The sequence below is a fragment of the Ixodes scapularis genome, unplaced genomic scaffold (genome assembly GCF_016920785.2).
Source record: "Ixodes scapularis isolate PalLabHiFi unplaced genomic scaffold, ASM1692078v2 ptg000494l_1__unscaffolded, whole genome shotgun sequence".
In the NCBI taxonomy this organism is placed as follows: Eukaryota; Metazoa; Arthropoda; class Arachnida; order Ixodida; family Ixodidae; genus Ixodes; species Ixodes scapularis.
In genome coordinates, this window is record NW_024609989.1 from 769,477 (window position 1) to 789,091 (window position 19,615).

Below are 19,615 nucleotides of genomic sequence, written 5' to 3' on the forward strand. Positions count from 1 at the left end.
GACAGAAAAGCCGGAGGCAGACGCAAGGTTAGGCCTATTCATTCTGCAGCCAGCATGATTGTTTACCTTTTTACACTGCATTCCGTCGGCGTTTTCCCGTGAAATAAAGCAAGAAGTAGTTAGGCAACGGCCGCGCAAGTGATGGTTTGTGACCTCTGGGTTTATTGAAGCCGCACTACAAATCTGAACTCCACCGCTGGCAATCGCTGTCCGCGGCCGAAAGGTATGTGACGTAAAGTCCCTTAATATACTACATCTTTTACAAGTAATGAAAACCGATACAAATGACAAAGCACATTCCGCTGGAAGCAAATGGCGGAATTCAGTACAGACCTCTGCTATGTGGCCGCCATTCGCTTCCTAAAACCTGCACCGTCACGCAGTCGGCGCTTCAAAGAATATCGCTACTTGTAGAAAGCTCTTATCGAGGGACTTTAATGTGACGGTACCGAACGCGGATGTCTTCGTTATTTGTGACATGGGCGCCGTGGTACGCATAATTTCGCCCGGCCTGTGTCGCGTGTTACTTCCGCAGCTAAGCAGTGACAGTCGTCACTGGTCGTCGGAAAGATCAGCCGGCTGAGGCGTTGGTGGGCTGGTCAAGTTCGAGGAGAGGCCATTTTGTACGGCGGAGGGAGAAGGGGTGGGGAGGGGTGAGGGGGAGGTCGCTCCAAAAATGCAAGTTTATCTTCCCCTCGTCGATTCGGAGCGGGTCCCACGGAGCGGAATTTTGCCTCCTTCGCGGATTTTGGAAAGCGCTCCAGATCTACGAGTGGAATTCACCATTAGTTTTCACCCTCCCTTTCCCATTTCTGAGAAAAAGGAGGGTAACCCACGGACATGTCGGAGAGTGATCCTGGCAGCGTGCGTCATCAACTTGACAAAAAAAAAAAAAAAGAAGAAAGATCCGCGTGGGATAACTGCCGTACTAAAAGTTCAGTGAACATGACCGGGATGATTTCCGGAAAATATAAAATCTGGAAAAACTTCGTTTTGGTTATGAATTTTCTAACAAATTTAAAACACAAACAAACTAAACAAGACAGATGCTTCCACAGCGGATAGCTGTATTTGGGAAGCGCATTGCACCATTGTACCATTTAGCTCAAAATATTTGCAACACTGGGAAGACCCTCTCGCGAGCCTGACTTCTCGTTGGGCTGTTCGAGATTGGAATTGTAGTAGGCCGTTTCCTCAGCCCGCTAAGCACCCGGATAGTGCTCCATAATCCGCCACAAAACCTTGACCTATGCAGACAAAGCTGGCGGCGCGCCTGCGCAGCTGCGGCGTTTTATTCACAGATAGCGAAGCGGAGGAGAAAAACGGTCTACTACAGTTGCCTATTAGGCAATCCACCTTTTTCCGCAGAAGTGGCGCTACCTGTTGGGAGACGTCCGAACTAGCGAAAACTGGGTTCGAGGCGTTCTTCGTATGAAAACACGCCCGCCATTAGGCTTGAATTGTACACGTTGCGAGGTCCATTGTTCTTGCACGCCACTTTTCCGCCTAGTATTCGTAGCTCGGCTACCTTTCGGCAACTGTTGAGGATGGCCGAGGACGGCAGCATCCCGTTCCCGTTCCCACCCGACGGCTGGACTGAGAACGCTCCGCCGTTCGCCAACCTCTCGCAAGATGAAGTGTGGCGGTACCTTCACCGCAAGACGGACTCGCTCCGACAAGCTCACCGGGGATGGGCCTTCAAAGAAGAAGGCTACGTCCGGAACGTCCGATGGAACACATCGGACGATTCCCGGATCGGTCTCGTCCGGGGCGTCTGCCTGCCGTCAATGAAGAAGGCGCCGTACACAGTCTCGGCGTGGTTCGCCAGAGGGACCGGGAGCGTCATCGGCGGCACTTGCAGCTGTGTTGCTGGGTGAGCGATATTTTGCTTTTACATGCGTTAAAAGTCATGCGCAAACCTATTATAAGCAAGGCTAATTGCGTTCCGCTCACGCTATCCCCAACGCGTAAGCAGCGAGATCGGTCACTCCTTGAAACCTGGGAAGCGATACCCGGTTCGCCCAGGCTCATTTCATCGAATACACGCGAGTTACATTGGCCAAGACAAACCCCATCGTGCTATGCTCCGTTTCACCTTATGTTGTACCGCAGCGACGGCTAGAAGCGCGAGCTCATAGCGTTGGCAGTTGCCCTCGGTGCACGGGAGCTTGTGCCGCCGAGATGTGCCATAGAGCAAGGAGCTCGCGCGTATAGCCTTTCCTGCGGTACAACACAAGGTGAAAAAGAGTATAGCAGCAAACTCATGTGGTTTATCGCTCATGCTCGCAGTGCTTGCTCCTTGGCTTAGGTAGTGTAAAAGATGCATGTCTCCATCATGCACCGACAGCCTGTGTACAACGAAGGCAACCAAGAGCTGCTACGCGTGCAGCTATAATCCCGCTAATTTGGTCTTGGTTGACTGCCTCGATTTTCCAGGAAAAGCCAGTCCTGCCAACATATTGCAGCACTGCTGCTCTATGCCGAAGAGAGCTGCAACGCCTGCTCGACGAGCTGCACCGACATACCCTGCACCTGGATTGTGCCTGCTGAAGGTGTGTACACTACGGCCCTTAAAGAGGCTCCATAGGAATCTTTTGCTCAGAAATATGTTAATACTTCGTACCTAATATATTGGAGAATAAGACCAACGTCCAAGCTGTCTTAATTATTTAGCCAAGCTCACATCCATTGCTAGATAAATGTGGAACCAAACAGCCAATGCTTTTTGTGTTCGTTTTCATGAAAGTGAAACTCTACATTTTCTACATAAAGCAGCTTGGATGATAAGCTATTAACATGATTACAAGATGGAAAACCTAGATGTGGCTTATTTTAGAACTGAACTGACAAAATTTCTCTTTGCAGCCAAGAAGCCTGCTCCCCTGGTGCCACTTGCAGACATCACGTTCCACAAGTACCTGATCAACAGGCCGGTGAAGCAGAAGAAACGACGCTCTTTTGACCCTTGTGAGAATGTTGGTGTTGCTTCGGCTGAGGAGATTCAGCAACTGCGAGATGCCCTCAGTGTGTCTACACCGGGCCTCCAGTGGCTTCTGTACAGTGGTGTACAGCAACTTGGACCAGCGGCACCAGTGCTCCCCATCCAAGATGATGAAGATTTGTGGAGTGAGAATGCCCGGGACGTTGTTGCAAAACACATGGAGTCCCTTCCAACATTGACGGAGGAAGAGAGGGAACAAGTGACCCGGTCCACCATCGGTCAAGCCAATAATCCAAGGTGGCACAAAGAGCGGCAGGGCAGGATTACGGCATCAGTCTTCTCTGCTGTCATCAAGTGTGTCAAGCCCGAGTACCTGGTCAAGGGTATTTTGTACCCGAGCCCAGATGCCTCAAGTGAGGCCATGCGCTATGGGAGGACGCACGAGGGTACCGCAGTCTCAGCCTATGCATCACTCATGGCAGCATTCGACACTCCCGTCGAGATCCGCGAGACTGGGCTGCACATTCACCCAGAGTGCAGCTTCATTGCAGCATCGCCCGACCGCATCGTGAGGAAGGACAACGAAGAGGGCCTTTTGGAGGTGAAGTGTCCGGCTTCGAAGATTGGGCTAACACCAATGGAGGCATGCAAGGACAAGAAGTTCTGCTGCGAAGTTGTGGATGGCGTGGTACGACTGAAGAAGACTCACGCCTACTTCTACCAGGTGCAAGGGCAGATGGCAGTGACCGGACACCAGTGGTGCGATTTTGTTTTTTGGACTAACAACACGACTGTTGCCAATTCGACGCACGTCGAGACCATCGCCTTCGACAAGAAGTTCGTTGATGGAGCACTGCTGCCAGGGCTTATCTACTTCGCCAAGCATGCCCTATTCCCAGAAGTGGTAACGGGCCGTGTGAGGCGTCGAAGAGCCCTGATAGCTCGCGGCCAGTACGTCTCCTTCAAGAAGTTCTGCAAAGGGTTTTATGTGGTGGAGGACGGTCCCGGACTGAAAAAGAAGCTGCGTAGGCTGGAGTGAAGGAGCGCCTGCATGAAGCCCGAGGCTTCTCCAAGTCACAACGGCTCTTTTCAGAGCCAAATAAATATGCTTGTCAGGGGCAGTGCTTTTGTAGCCACTCCCGTGTCTTTGAGAATGGTGTTTACTGCAGAAAAACAGGACACAGGGTGTGGTGGTTTACATTTTTACAGTTTATTACAATAAATAGAAAACCATTTGCCTATAAACAAGCAGAGCTAATTCCTTCTTAGACTGTTCAGAGTAAAAAACAACAAAAAAAAAAGATTTTCTAGCTCCAACTTGTATTAACACATGATTTGTTGAGGTAGCGTGTCAAAGTCATTAACATTACAATCGACTTTGCAGGTAAAAAGACCCGAAGTAGCCAAAACTTCGTTGGCTTATTCAAACTTTAATCTCGCTATTGATGCACAACAGAGAATTCACACTAGCTACTCATGTACTTCCCAAGCAATATATTCAAACACCAAAGATTGGTGCATGAGAGTTTTTCAAATAAGGAAACTCTGGACATAACCCAGCTGAACACAAAGACTCCGAGGCAGTAATCACCCAAACTGCATACTAAACTAAAGCCAAAGAGCAAGTTCTAGATAACGCTGTACAAAGTTACTAGAATCATAAATGTGAACAGTGATGCACAGCAGATAATTGACGTTATCTATTCATGTACTTCCCACATAGCAGATTTAAGTAAAAATTGATGCACAATATGACCGAACTCAACACACTAACTATGAGGCAGCAATAGCCCGAACTGCATAAGGAAGAAAGTGAGTTTTAGATCGACACTGTAAAAAGCAGCTATAGTCATAATAATTGTTGCACTCCTAAAACACACTGGCAAGATGTATAATCATACAAAAAAATGCACAGCCCATTAGACATTGAGACCAAAGACCACACACATGAAATAATGAAATGAGGACATCTAATACTTTGATATATCTAATCTAAACTCGTATGCCAATTGCGGATCACAGCCAAATGTGATTAAGGACAATCATGGCAGGCACTAGGGGGGAACGGTGACCAAGTGTGCTACTCTGTTTCATAGTAACTTGGCGAACTGTGGAGCTTACAGCTTCCGCGACCCAATAAGAGCGTCGGAGCGAGGCACATAAAACCACATAGCGGAAGCGTGTGTGTCACTGCACCAAGGAACTGGCTGTTGTCTGCAGGCCGAGAGTTGTGCCACTAAAGCGGTACCAGTAATTTATTTTGGTTCCGTTTTCGACCATAGTTGCCCTGCAAGCGGCTGATTACACGGCTGCAATCACCAACGGCCACGGCACTACAAGAAGAAAAAAAAATCGAACTGAATACAAATGTCGCATTACTTTTTCGGTTTAAATATTAAAATTTGTCAATATTTTTTTTCATTAATTTTTTTATATTTATTCTTAATAAAGATGGAATCACTCAAGTTCAGTTAGCACAAAAAAGAAAGAAATGAAACATTGAACAACTCTTTGGCGACATCTCGGTGCCCCCAAAAACGACGCCTCGGAGGCCTCAACCATGGAGTCTTATCATGTGACTTGCTCCGACGCTCTTATTGGATCATGGGGGCCGCAGCCTCCATAGTTCGCCAAGTTATTGTGAAATGGAGCATAGCATGTCACAGCACAAAGCATGTAAAGCGAAAGCTCTAGTCACAAAGCCCAGGGATCCTAGGTACGATTACCACCCCCGTTAATTTTTATGAGCATCAAACCAGGATGCGTTAGTGTTATTACTACTGCATGATGCACGTTAGAGACCATATGCTAGCGGTCGTACTGCAAAATTTCTCTCATCTAAAGGGGATGTCCCCCAGTGAGAGTTAAAGGGATACTTCAACGAAATTTGAAATATTCCCGTCGTGTTCAAAAATAGGTTGAATATGATCCACAATATCCGTAAATGACAATGGCACGTTTGTATTTTGAGCCTGGTGGCTGTATTTTTCGTTATAAACGGCGCACTCTGGCAAGCGCTCGGAGAAGGCCGAGCGGAGAACACGTGACATCCAACGCAATCGTGACGTAGGTCGTCTCAAGACGAGCAAAGCTACGGCGAGACTGACGTCGAGAGGATGGCCTAGTCGTTCCAGCCACCGAAGCGGCTGCTTTTGTACGAATTTTGAGTGACGGGTTAATCTTCTATAATCTTGTAGGGGGACAATAGCGACTTCTGCGACACACAAAAGGCATTCTCGGGAAGAGGGGAATTCCTCCTGCCCCTCTTCTCTCGTAGTGGCTGGAGACGAGACAACCTCCGTCACTAGCTGTCAAGGTTCCTAGACGGGCATTACAAGCGCGGCGTTAGCGACATCCACCAGGTGCTCTTTGTTAATCGTTTAATTCGTTTTAAATTTCTTTTCATGACTTTTTTAAAAAGATATTGGTATGTTCGATGTGATGCTGCTTTTTTGAACACATATAGACCAAAAAATGAGCGCCGAAATTTCGTTGTAGTATCCCTTTAAGGGCACGAGACAAATAGTGAAAAGAGGGGCGAGATGCATTGTGTTACTGTTCCAGGGTATTATTCCAAAACCGAAGTCGTTGGTGCACGAGAAACAACCTTCTATTACATTAATATTAAAGGAGCTGTGCAACGATTTTAACGTTGAAAGAATTGGCATCTTCTGCTTTTGATATTGTTCACCTTGTCACAAATGACAGAAAACACACCTCCTTTCGTCGAAATGTTGCGATTCCGCCACATACTAGCGAGGCAAAACTTAGAATACGTATTCCCCGACCTGCAGCCGCGAGCGGCGGCCATGAGAAACACGCGGCGTGACGTCAATGGGGAGTCTTGTAGAAAGATAGCAAGTTGTGCGAATACCTGCTCGATAAAAGGTAACTTTTCTATAAATGTTGTACTTCCAAAATGCATATAAATGCGTCAAAAATCTGGTATCATCGACAAAACTTTTACTATACGGAATTTTAGTGGCGCCATCTATCCTAGATCCACAAAAGCGTCGGCTCTCTCTGCTACCGCGAACAGCCGCCAGAAGCCGGAGGGGGAGGGGGACAGGGCCGGACGGGTGTGGCCGGACCCGGATGAGACTTTCCTACTTTTACCATATTGTTTGCGCGGCGCCCGCCAGCACGTGGTCGCGAGCGGATGAGTTCTCGCTGCTCACTGATGGCTCTAAAGTGAGAACTTTTCCGGAACCCTGTGGTCCATTTAGAGTACCTCAAAACCATCTCCGACGTGCTGCATTTAAAAATAAAACCCTGGAGTTCAACCACAAAAAGGAAGTTATTCTAAAATGTTTATCAAGCTGAAGGTTGCCACTGAAGCCGACACATATGTCCTGCTGCTACTCAGCACGGCTGAGTGGCATACGAAAGTTGCTTAAAAAGCAACAAACCTGAAACGCCTCATCTGCAATATCTATCATGGAGATGGGGAAGGGTCGATCAAGGAAGTGAAATTGCTTAATCCTTCCGATTGCGCGTTCAATAACTACACGTGCACTGGCCACCCGCCGGGTGTGTGCCACATCTTCCTCCGGCATCTGAGGTTCGTTCGGCTGCCTGAAACACGGAATGTGCACTTGCACTCCAGGTGGTAGGCTATTAAATTTGAATCCCTTGTCTACCATGATGGCATCGCCCGACTCCAACTGATCCACGAGCCCACTCTCCTCAACTATCATTCTGTCTGACACAGTCCCACCCCACAGTTGTGAAACATGGCAAATGTACCCTTCGGGTGTACATCCAACAACCGCTTTGTAGGTGTTGTAGTGTTTGTAGGGCGAGAAGGTCTGCCTCTGAGCAAGCAACGACGACGGCTTCTGGATACGTACCTCAGTTCCATCAAGGACAGCCCTCGTGTTAGAAAACTTGTGGAAGGCATTAGGGAGGCTGGGCTGAATCTCAGCAACTGTCGGAAACTGTAACAGTACCCTTAACTGTCGCTGGAGAAACTTGATCCACGTAACAAACACCTTGCTTACCTGCCCTTCAGAAATGTTGAAGTTGCGGGCCAGTTCCTTGCCTGCCATCCCTGTCCTTAACCGCACGAGGACCATAAAAAACTCGTCAATCAGAGACATTTCCCGTGTGCGGTCTTTGGTCTCACCAGCTGTCTTTCTGTTACCTAACCAGTAGGTCATCTTGGCTGCCGGAAGCTCAAGAAAATTAAAGAAATTCTGAAAAACTGAAAACTCAGGCAGCCCAGTATAATATAAACAGTTCTTAGGCTCCTGGATAGTGTTGAGACTAAGCTGCCTGGCTTGCAGGTGGCAAACCTGCCTTTCGAGACGTTGTTTGTCTGCTTGCAGATCAAGAATGACCTGCTGCATTTTGGCCATCTGCAGGTCACGCAGCTTGGACACCTCAGGATTCCCAGCCATCATGATTAGGCCGACAGCGGCATCCTTCTCCATTTCTGTAAAGGGAGCACAGATAGATACATGAATCTTATGCTGAGTGAAGTTGCCCTATTCTGCACATAATGTGTCATCTGAATTTACTTGTAAGCTCAAAGTACACTAAATTTTTGCTGGTGCCAAATGGAGGGCAAAGCATGCCAACACTATACCTTACCCTCGCAATGACTAACTGACAATAGTATGAGCAGGAGTGGGTAGCTTTAACTGGTACCCCTGTGGAGAGCTTCTATGCATGTTTGCAAGTCCGGCTTCAGGGCACTGTCATCCTGCTCGGTTGAGGTGCGCTTGGACGCGTCATAATCTGATTATGGCCACACCCAAGCGCACCCCCCTGGGCAAGATGGTGGCTCCCTAAGACCAAACTTGCAAACGCGTAATTTCGTGATGAAATGCAGGGGGCTCATACATACGTCATGCATTCACTCCATGTCAGCTGCGTGACTTATGTACTGCAGCTGAAACGTTGTCATCTACACCATCCAGTAGCAGATTGCACAGGTGTACAGCATCAAGCTCATAATTGGGAGCTAGTGTAGACTGGTGCATATACTGTATCTTCTTTAATTAATCCTGCACATACACAGTCATTCTTTGTTATAAGACTTACATAATTTTACTGAGATAACAGGAAGGGGGGGGGGGTAGTCGAAAGAAATGTTATCGCATTTAACAAATAAAGAAAGCAAACTTCTTTCCGATGTCCTAAGCAGAGTTAAGCTATTTCCTTAGTTCAAAAATGTATATGAAGGGCTATAATAATCTAAATACTTAATTTCCTTCACGGTATCACAGCAACCACCTAGTACACATGCTGGTGTGTAGCAGCAGCTCATAGTCCCATGAGTCAATATTTGTTGTGATGGCACAGCTGCCTATGATCCAATCTTTTTGGGAATCCTAATTTATTTTGCAGTGCCTTTGTAGACCTCGAGGTCTGAACACTCCAGCCAAACAATTAAATTAACACCTTTTATGGAGTCTTGAGTGCATGGGTCTTCCACCGCCTCTTCAGGCATCTCCAAAGAGACGTCACTTGCCAGCTGTGCAGCTACCTGCTGCACACAGGTGGAGACAGCACCACTCCTTGGGGCTGGATTGTTGTTCAAGAAGGACACAAAATTTTAGTGACAAAACAAGCAAGGCTGGGCCTGTTTGCTCGAAGCACTAACCGCGGCTAAAGTTAGCCGCAGTAACTAGGAGAGGGATTTTTAAATCACGTGACTGGCTCGGTAGGGATGCGGGGAAACATGACGGTGCCCCGGTGAGTGAGCGCTGCTCGCTTTGGAACAAATATGTTGTTGAAGCTGCAATATCAGGCGCGTTAGTCAGCAACGAATGGTGCAGGAGGCTTTTGCTTTGCCTTACCTCACTTAAATCGCAAAGCATGAGCAATGACCTCGCCGCATTTTTTTAGATGGTCTTGATTTTGGCCTTCCTAAGCCTAAATGAACGCGGTAATTGTCGAGATGGTAGCGTCTTTGGAAAGTGGGTTGCCTTGACTCAATCGGCCGGGTATTGATAGCACACAAAAGCAGACAGCATTCCAATAGACCTTTTTCTAAATTGCCCAAGCATCGAGAACGCTGGTAGTGTAATTCTGCGGCCTGCCCGCGGACCATAGATTCCAAGTAAATAATCATAATAAGGCTTTGACGAACGCGCGTGCAAGGCAAAATTTGTTTTCGACTTTTTGCTTTAGAACAATTACTACTGCAGACGCCAGCACGTGCAATGCATGTAACTACACTCGTAGCATGGACCTCGGCGCTTGGGAAATTTAGAAAAAGGTCTATTGAGGTGCTGTCTGCTTTTGTATGCTATCAATACCCGGCCGATTGAGACAAGGCAATCCACCTTCCAAAGACGTTGCCGTGCCGACAATTATCGCGTTCATTTAGGCTAGGGAATGGCCAGAATCGAAAGACTATCTAAATAATGTGGCGAGGTCATTGCTCATGCTTTGCAATTTAAGTGAGGTAAGGCAAACTGAAAGCCTCCTGCACCATTAGTTGCTGACTAACACGCCCGATATTGCAGCTACAAGGATATATTATTTCCAAAGCGAGCGGCGCTTACTCACTGGGGTGCCGCCATGTTTCCCCGCATTCCTACCGAGCCAGTCACGGGATTTCAAAATCCCTCTCCTAGGTACTGCGGCTAACTTTAGCCGCGGCTAGCGCTTTGAGCAAACGGGCCCTGGAGTATGATTAGAGCAACTTGCTATAATCATATCAGACAAAGGCAATGGGCCAGCTGACAAGTCAAAAGACAAAAACTGAAGTCGTGGTCACATGCAGGTTTCTTGAACCAATGAGCGTAGATGAAAAAAGGCCCGTTCACGCATCTGCATTTGGGGCAGCCAGAACATTTACAAACTCCAACAATGTTGCAACGACGAGTTGTCATAGCAACGGAGCACCAAGCACCCGGTCGTTTCTAACGGAGCAAGTAGGATCGGGTCAAACTTCTATGCTGCGTCTCGAGCGACTGAAAGAAGCGACCAATCACGTTTCAAGAAGAGAGCTGTCACGTGTATGCCCGGCGGCCGCGACCCGCTGGCAAGCACTTTGCCAGAGATCAACGTTGGCGTGGCATGGCAGACTGAGTGAAAATTCATTGTGCATGTGGAGTGCTACCGTGGTTGCAGCGGTCTAGACGCATGTCCCGATGGTGTACCAACACGTCCTCGAAGAGACGAGCTATTTGGTGCAACGACAACATGACAGCACTTGGAAGGGAAACATTCTTGCCTACGTGTTTGCTCGTGCCCGTCTGCACTATTGGTGCATAGCATTTTAGAGAAGCAATTATTTTACTTTTCTACTTCAGGGATGTGAAATGATTAGTGCTAGCATTCTTGAATGTTTACTTCACTCATGCAATGTCTAAATCGTTTCTCTTTTTAAGTGTGTCGCACCTACATCTGTTTTCACCTCAAGAGAAAAGCGAGTCTTGCGCATTGTTCATACGCAGGGCAAAGTAGTTCTTACAAGATTTAGTTATCAGAGAAAAAAGCAACGCTTTTTGGAGTTTGGAATGTGTACGTCTTGATAAGATAACATACATCTAACCTAGAATGCACCTACATATATCTTAATTCTCTACATAAAGGTGGAAATCAGTAATGCTCCACAAGGCGGCGAACTTTTTTTACTACGGTTCTTGATGTGAAAACAGGTATAAAATTATATCTGTTCCTAAAAAAAATTGTAGAAGTAGAATGTGGCTAGATTTGTGTCCTCCGCATGGTCTGGTGCTCTGTCGGCATCATCTCAGGATGGTGTGTCACCTAACATTCTTTCACTGGGTCCTGCGAACACTATCTCAAGAAAACAAGGCAAGGGAATAAGCCCCGCATCTAATAATAATAATTTAGTAGCAATGACTGAGTTAGTAGTCGATCCTTACCTTCGGGCAGTGGCTCTACGTTCGAAATACCCGTTGAGATTGAGCACGGGAATGGGTTACCGCCGGAACCTTCTGGAAGGGGGTCGGCAACTGGGAGCTCCTTAGCAAGGGCCAAGGAGGGTACTGCTGCTGCAGAAGGCTGGGCTGCTGGCTGTGATGCTCCCTGCTGCACGCACGCAGAACCAGCACTTCGTACTGGTTCGTTGTTTGAAGATGACATACAATATCAGAGGCGAAACAAGTAAAGCTAGAGTGTGATTATGGTGATTTGCCCACATTCTCAGTTTGGTACAGGCCACTTGGACTTACTGGAAAATGAAACGCGCAAGGTTATGCTTGTTTGAGGTTGACGAGCAAGGACACACACAAACCAGAAGATGCTGTTTAATACTACTAGCTCGCGATTAGATGAGTTCGTCATGTAAAATGGCTAGTTGGTGCACTGACTGTTATATAGGCAGATTTCGCGCTTCCATATGCGCACGATTATAAAGTCCAGTCAATACCGATCAACCGTCGTCAGGCAGAGGAGTTAATAAGCGCAAACACAACAAAAACGTCGGCGGGCATACATTTCCAAGAACTGGCATTAGAAAAGGTCGCTCCAGAAGCGATGAACGCGCGCATCCTTTTTACGAGACGCACGTCTTTTTTCTTGTCTTGTTCAGACGGCGAATTCAAAACGCGAGTAAAATTCCACAGCGTGAACGCGCCTTTATGACCATCGTCACTTCGTACCTTCAGTGGACCCGCGATGTTTCCATCGCTCGTAGCGATCGAGAGATGGCTGCTGTTTCCGGTGAGCAAAGATAGTCGGCACATGGTCCGGGTGCTGCCTATCCAGCGACGGTTTTCCTGTTTGATAGAGCGGCAATGTAACGATCATGCAACTACCCAACGCTTTGTGTTTGTTTTTCTCAGCTGCGATTGAAGCGACTTACCAGTGACGAAGTGCGCCCCACATAATCGGGACTGCTGGCTCGGCTCCCAAGCCTTCCTCGGGTCTGTCGGGTGAGCCCGCTTCACCGCGTTTACCCACGCCGCTCTTCGATTTGGGTCGAATTTCGCAGAGGGAAAGCAAAAGAAGCTCTTCCCCTCCCCCTTCCGATGCCAGTTTCGACACCCAAACGCGACACAGTGCGTCGGCATCGTATCGAACGACGTCGGGATGGTGCCGGGAGCCTCAGACTAGCGCAAGATGGAGACTTTGTTTTCCTACGCCACTAATCCGGCCTGGCAACATGTGCCTCGGGTTACCCTCGAACCGGAAACTCGGAAAGTGGTGGATTGTAGTAGACCGTTTTCTACTCCATGTTGCGTACCGGACTGTTGCAATACCGGAAGCTTAGCAGGCAGGGAATCGGTGGCCGAGTGGGCTGACGCACACTAGCTCGGAGCACGTGGAGCGAAAGCTCACGCTGCAGTACCCAGGATCCTGGGTTCTGCGTGATGCACGTTAAAGACCCCAGGCTAGGGGTTGTACTGCACTGGCTAAATGTCTCATTTACAGCTGGGAGACTCGTTTCCCGTTGAGGCAGACCAGGTTCTAGGCTGTATGAACATACACACAACCCAACTTTTAAAGCTTAGCAGGCGTGAAGCTCCGCGGGTTTCCGTCGAGGCCGTGGAAAACACAACGCCATCGGAGATGAATAAATGCCGTAGAACGTGTAAAATAAGCATTCCGTCCGAGAGGGATTTCTAAATGCGCTATTTGACTCGATATTTGGAATTAATGCGCTCGAAGCCCTGCGTTGTCCTTGAATTCGAGGCGAAGTCAGATCAGTCTTTTGATACTCTCACTGCTCTCTGCTCCGCGAACACATCTTAATCAAAGGACGTTTCGTGGACGCTTGAGCGTAGTTACTGAAAACCTAAGTCAGCATTTTCTTCGCTTTGCCGATTGCAGAACGGTCTTTCGTTTGCGCCTTTAGCATGATCGCGTAGCTGCCCAAGATGCTTGCTCTATTTCGACCCATGTCTATACGGTTCCAACATCATCCACGCTGCGATAAAACAGTCTACTCCAGAAATAATTTAAAAGAAAAAAAAAAGTACTTACCCTTCGAGGAAAGGTTATCCATGCGGCGTTTATATCTTGTCTTTATAAGAGTGAACAGCATATTAAATCGAAGAGAACGAGCATCAGCTTCCGACGAGCAACTCCGGATGACACCGGCCAAACTACAGCCAGCTGGCACGAAAAACACATTTCTCAGGCACCATAATCGTCTTCAACCAATACCACCGAGAACACAAGGCCTGCGCGTTTCCTCCTCTAAACGTCATCACTAGTAGATCCCCTCAGCGCCCCCTAGCTAGCCCGGATGAGCAACATCGTCTGCTACATCGTCTGCTACATCGTCTGCTACATCGTCTGCTTTATTGACTGCTTCAGTGGTTTGTGTAGCAGATAATGAAACAGATGCTCATGTCGAGTGTCTTTTGCTATAGCATACGATGAAGTTAGACGTTTACGTGGAGCGTCAAATGCATGAGTGAAAGTGCCTTACTGCTGTGCGAAGGGCCGCAAAGCCCTCCGCTGGGTACGCTGACACTGGACGCCATTTTTGAGGGCGCTGTTCATACTCCGTTCATTCCTAAGCAGAGAACGCAGCCAATGCCAGAAGCATAAGAGCTCGAGATGGCTGCTTTGAAGCGTTCTTCGGCAGAACGAGCGCGCACTCGAGAAATGCTCGTCCCAAAGCCAGAAGCGCGTGCTAGCCGGCGCTTCTGGCCGAGGGAGTGTTCGCATTAGAAGGTCAGTTTTATGTGCTCGGTTCGTCCGAGAACGTGGATATGTGCCGTGAACATGGAAAACCAGACGCCGTCGGACCACGATTGCTTGGGCGGGAAGCACTTTGGATTGAATTCACAGATACTTCTGGTCATCAGGTTTGTTTGTTTTGTTCCTACATGAACGCCGGAAAACCGTCATGTTGTACGGACATGCGGACTACGTTCAGTGCGCCTTCAAGTTCGAACGGCCGCCTGACCACAAGTTACTATACTTTTTCTGCTCTTTGGTGGCGCTTCCAGCCAATAAAATATTCACAGTGACGACTGTCCAAGATTTCAGTCGCGCTGATGATGACAGTGTTCTTGAATATTTAGATTCGGCGTTTGCTGACTTCCAAATAAATGATTGCGATGTGTCGGTTTTTTGGCCGACTTAAGCTTATGTGCGCCTTTTTCTTAAATGAGAACCAATCCGTGGATTGATAGAAATATCATTCATCTCAAACGTAGACTAAAACGAATGAAAAAAAATACAATCCCGAAAGGGTACGTGAGTTAGGGACTGGGTTCACCAGCAGAGTTACACAAACGAGAGAATGTTACTCTGAACATGATTTGTCGGTTTTTTCTGAAGGATGACCTGAACAATTTGGAGATACATGGCCAACAAGAATAATCCTGTTAAAAAGATTGTGATCAGTGGCAGTCTTGCTTCAGATAAAAAAGGAAATTGCTCAGCATTTCAACTTTTATTTTCAGTCAGTTTTCGGAGAAAAAGACGAGTATGAATGTCGCGGTTCTTCGTCAGCCATGAATGCTGATTTTATTTCCTATCGAGGTGTTTTGTCAATGCTGTCAACTCTAAGGACGAAGTCTGGCTCGTAGGACCCAATAAGATTCCAAATATTTTTCTTCGACGGTACACAGATGTCACTGGCACGTTTTTTGACAACAATATTTCAAACTTCGTTTATCACCAGTTTTTAGCACGTGTCATCCCTGTATTCAAGAAAGGAGACCCCATAATCGCTAACAAATAAATCGTTCCATTTCGCTCACATGTACATACATACATGTTGCAAACTCATGGAGCATGTTATTTCAAACTTTTTTTCTTCCTTTTTGGAGAAACAACATTTTGTCTCCCTTCCACCATGGTTTTAGAAAGGGGTTTTCCACCACAACTCAGCTTTTAACCACGGTCCACGACTTTGCCACTAGTCTAGGTAAATCTGGTCAGGTAGACGTAATATTCCTGGATTTCAATAAAACCTTTAAGAGAGTCCCATATGGAAAATTAGCATTTAAATTAGAAAATGTTGGTCTTCCCATTCCTGATGTTAAGTTGATTAAATCATACCTACGAGGGCGTCAACAGTTCGTTGATATTGGTGAGCAATTTTCAAGTGGGTTACGTGTATCCTCGGGTGTATAGTCGTGCGCCCGTCATGCATCGTGAAGGCAACTTCGGCTTCGCTCAGAAAGTTTTAATTTCATCTCAGGCTCGAGTATGCACCCTGCCTAGTCGGAACCGCCGATCATTAAGTAAACTAGGCTTTGCAATCGGGAGAACGCGCCACCGCCGCTTTGATAAGGTTCCAGAAACCCTCTCACAAGTTGGCAACATAAATGCCACAAAAAAGTAGATTTCTAAGGCTCTGTCTCGAAAAAGACGCTGCCGATGAAACGATCTATCGATAAAACCTTGCCTGTCGATGAAACGATCTGTCGGCAAGACGGACGGCCGTTTTGCAAAGCACGGATCGTTACTAGGGGCGGCGGAGAAAAGTTCACAGGAGAAAAGCTCACCGGAGATAAGCTCACCGCGAAACCGGCAGATGCGGAGAAAAGCTCACAGGCCTGTAAACGGATGCGGAGAAAAGCTCACCGTTTTTTTTTTTTTTGTTTTTTTTTTTTTTTAACTTAGCGGATTCTGCGTCAGACGTGGCAATTTAACACAATTCGCATTCTTCACTTCATTAAAAATATGTCCTCTTTTTTTAAATATTCTTGAAGTTCACTGGGCATATTTACTGATTCCTTGGAGATTAGTAATCACCCATTTTCTATATTAATGAAGCCGCAAGTATAAAATCAGAACATCGTACACCGGTAAAAAAGACAACAATTTATTCACAGCTGACAGTGCGCCGTCTGTAGCTCTGTCAGATAAAGTTTGTTCTTTGCGAGCTAACATGAAAAGCGGTGTGTGAACCGTTTCAGCTCCAAATGTTGTGTAGTGCCTAATAAATAAGTAGGTGTTTGTTGATGTAATCAATGTCGGCTAGGCTGTTTTCTTTCTGTTAATTTCACTAACAAAACTTTAGTTGCGACAACAGCTTCGTCCTGTCGTGTTTGTTCTCTTCACTCCGTCGTCTTCGTTTGAGCGGTTTTTGTCATGCATAACCTTAATCAACTCGCCCTATTCGCTACCTCACAAAAGATTAATTCTTATACAGTGACGAGTAACAACGATGACAGTATGCAGCTCTGAAGGACATGGGTGGCTCACCGTAGAGGGGTACTATCGCACAAAGGCAACGTGTGGAAACACCAGTACGAACATCTAGAAAACGTGCATGTTCGTGGAAGAAAGATGCCTCGATCATCCTACTGACCGTTTTATCCTGTTTGCAAAGGTTAACAAAAGCTCCAAAGAAAATTTCTGGCACCACGTTGTTGCGCATGCACTTTCGGATTTTCGGCATCTACAGTTTGTATTTTTAGGTTTTAGGCGGACATTATTAAGTTTTCGAAATTTTTCCTGTTCTTCAAGTTCATAAAGTTTTCGGTTAGGCTTTCGTTGCTTAGAAAGTAAGCAACAGAAAACACCCACCAGCAATTATTGATTTGGGAGCAATATACCCAATAAGCTTAACAAATACTACAAAAGAGGACATTTTCGTTTTTACAAAGCTGACGAATTTTAATGATAATAAATTGACATATGTTACGCATTATCCAACAGCCTCCATATGAAAAGAAGAAAAAAATTGGTGAGCTCTTCTCCACATGCGCTCAATGGTCGGTGAGCTTTTCTCCGCATCTGCCGGTTTTGCGGTGAGCTTTTCTCCGGTGAGGTTATCTCCGGTGAGCTTTTCTCCGGTGAGCTTTTCTCCGGGATTCCGTTACTAGATTCAGGATATCGAGCTCATAGAAACCAGTCTTGTGCACGTTACAAAAAAAAAAGTAATCGATTACAATTACTATTACTCTTGGCTAAAAAGTATTCGATTAGATTACTTGATTACTCGATTGCAAAAGTAATTGGACATTACTTAAAGAAGTAATCGTTACTTTTCCGATTACTTTATTGTGGGAAGACACATCTTTAGCGCTCATAACAATGAACTACTTCCACTAAACACTAGCTCCCTCTTCGTGGTCGTTGCACCTTCACAATGCGGACACAAGCATAGAATTCGTTTGAAGACGTTTAATGATTTGGGCGTTCGCCAGTGTGCGGAGGGGGTTCTATACCCGTTTTCACCTCAAGAAAAAAGTAAGTTTTGCGCATTGTTCATACGCTGCGCGAAGTAGTTCTTACGGGATTTGCTTCTCGGAGCAAAAAGCGGTGCTTTTGACGTTTCGAACGTGTGCGTCTTGATAAGATAACATATGATTAATCTAAAATTCACCTACATACATCTTAAAGGACCCATGAAACGAATTTTGGGCTGGAGTAAATCAATTTATATTGGGATTTTACTAATAGCACATCGTTCAGTGGGCCAAAAGAACAAAGGTAGAAAGTCAGAAGCCTGACTTTCGCTACAAAAATTTGCAAAACATAGCGGACTATTTCGTACCTCCTTCCCTTCGTAAACTCTCTGCCTTTTCACTGTGATACATCCGCGGACCCCGCAGCGCGTCACCGGGCTACCAGCCACCATAACCGGGCCCCCGCAGCGCGTCACCAGGGCCCAAGCGCACGTCACACGACACCGGACCTCACTTAATCCCTTTACCCCTAAGCTGACATTGCGGTGGAAGCTACGCGCTTGCCGGACCAATCAGCCGCCTCCCTTTCATCACCTGACCTCATTCTCTGCGGGTCGGTATGCGTGAGAGAGCGTGATCACGTGGAAAATGTGTGGCTGGCCCAACAGCACGCAGCTTCCACAGCACTGTCAGCTTCGGGGTGAACGGGGTGGGGAAAGCAACTAGTCGGAATTTTGAGCGACGGGCTAATCTTCTAGGGGGACAATGGCTGTGTCCGGCTAGTCAAGCGAGATTCCGAGCAAGAGGGGACTCCCTTCTTTCCGACTTCTTGAACTGTTTGGTACAATGCGCGATTTATGAGTTGAGGAGGAAAGCTAAACAGAAAAAAGTTGAAAAAGCGTTTCATGACTCCTTTAATTATTCGCATAAAGAGATAAATTCGTAATGCTCCTCGAGGAGCCGGACTTGTTTTACTGCGGTTCTTGAGATGAAAAACTTGAGCAAGGGTTGTCGCTCAAAGTTTGCGTCGCTCATTTTATTATTCACATGTGGATGAGCTCGCATGTTATACAAAAGAGCAACAGCTCCAGGATTTGGAACGGATCATGTGATGTATCCATTAGCGGAAGAGATCGCCCCGGCTACTTCGCAACTCGAAACATTGCTTGTCACAAAGACCCTGCACGTAGGGGAAATGGGGAAATATTTCAACTGCCTTTGTTATATTTTGCATCCGCTTTAGGCATTCTTCGGTTCTGGTTCTCCTACGGGCTGCGAGTAGATACCCTAAGCAGGATTTTTATTTTTTTTTCTTATTTCTGTGTGTGTGTGCGTGAGGGGCCTAGTTTGAACGAAGGACTCACAAGGCTACATTCTGCTTCCTCAAACTTCGCCCTGAATGGCCTTTGTCACGCACTGTGGCTTTCCTGGGACTTTCCACTCCCAATCCCAGCTAAAAAAAAAAAAAAAAAAAAAAAAAAAAAAAAAAAAAAAACCAGACATTTTACGGAAACTGTACATAGAAGAATATTGACCTCGTTTCCTACAGCTCCGCGAAAATCTTTCTTTTTTTTCCGTTTGAAAACAAAAACGCAAATTTTATTTTTGTCATTTCATAAAAAAAAGGCGTGTGGCCGGGCTGTAGGAC

General features: G+C 46.6%; 3 protein-coding genes across 3 annotated transcripts; 1 reads left to right on the top strand and 2 right to left on the bottom strand.

Annotated features, from left to right (window-relative positions):
* The first annotated feature begins 1,509 nt into the window (after positions 1–1,509).
* On the top strand, positions 1,510–4,130 carry LOC121834092. The gene is made up of 3 exons (XM_042287836.1): positions 1,510–1,873; positions 2,437–2,552; positions 2,866–4,130. The coding sequence occupies exons 1-3, from the start codon at positions 1,548–1,550 to the stop codon at positions 3,978–3,980; spliced, it is 1,557 nt and encodes a 518-aa protein (XP_042143770.1). The 5' UTR covers positions 1,510–1,547; the 3' UTR covers positions 3,981–4,130.
* Positions 4,131–7,218: 3,088 nt separating this feature from the next.
* LOC121834094 lies at positions 7,219–8,085 on the bottom strand. Its single transcript, XM_042287842.1, has one exon. It carries the CDS (start codon positions 8,038–8,040, stop codon positions 7,300–7,302), a length of 741 nt encoding a protein of 246 aa, XP_042143776.1. The 5' UTR covers positions 8,041–8,085; the 3' UTR covers positions 7,219–7,299.
* LOC121834087 lies at positions 8,081–12,280 on the bottom strand. Its single transcript, XM_042287831.1, has 4 exons — positions 11,788–12,280; positions 9,347–9,469; positions 8,153–8,375; positions 8,081–8,105 (listed from the first exon to the last, which is right to left on the bottom strand). Exons 1-4 carry the CDS (start codon positions 12,005–12,007, stop codon positions 8,081–8,083), a joined length of 591 nt encoding a protein of 196 aa, XP_042143765.1. The 5' UTR covers positions 12,008–12,280.
* Positions 12,281–19,615: the final 7,335 nt, after the last annotated feature.

Excerpts from the sequence above, each read along its gene's own strand:
- LOC121834092 (XM_042287836.1), top strand. The coding sequence starts at position 1,548 with ATGGCCGAGGACGGCAGCATCCCGTTCCCGTTCCCACCCGACGGCTGG. Across the intron at positions 1,874-2,436 it reads ACTTGCAGCTGTGTTGCTGG|GAAAAGCCAGTCCTGCCAAC; the intron begins GTGAGCGATATT and ends TCGATTTTCCAG. Across the intron at positions 2,553-2,865 it reads CTGGATTGTGCCTGCTGAAG|CCAAGAAGCCTGCTCCCCTG; the intron begins GTGTGTACACTA and ends TTCTCTTTGCAG.
- LOC121834094 (XM_042287842.1), bottom strand. The coding sequence starts at position 8,040 with ATGTCTCTGATTGACGAGTTTTTTATGGTCCTCGTGCGGTTAAGGACA.
- LOC121834087 (XM_042287831.1), bottom strand. The coding sequence starts at position 12,007 with ATGTCATCTTCAAACAACGAACCAGTACGAAGTGCTGGTTCTGCGTGC. Across the intron at positions 9,470-11,787 it reads CGTAGAGCCACTGCCCGAAG|CCCCAAGGAGTGGTGCTGTC; the intron begins GTAAGGATCGAC and ends ACAACAATCCAG. Across the intron at positions 8,376-9,346 it reads CACTCAAGACTCCATAAAAG|AAATGGAGAAGGATGCCGCT; the intron begins GTGTTAATTTAA and ends CTCCCTTTACAG.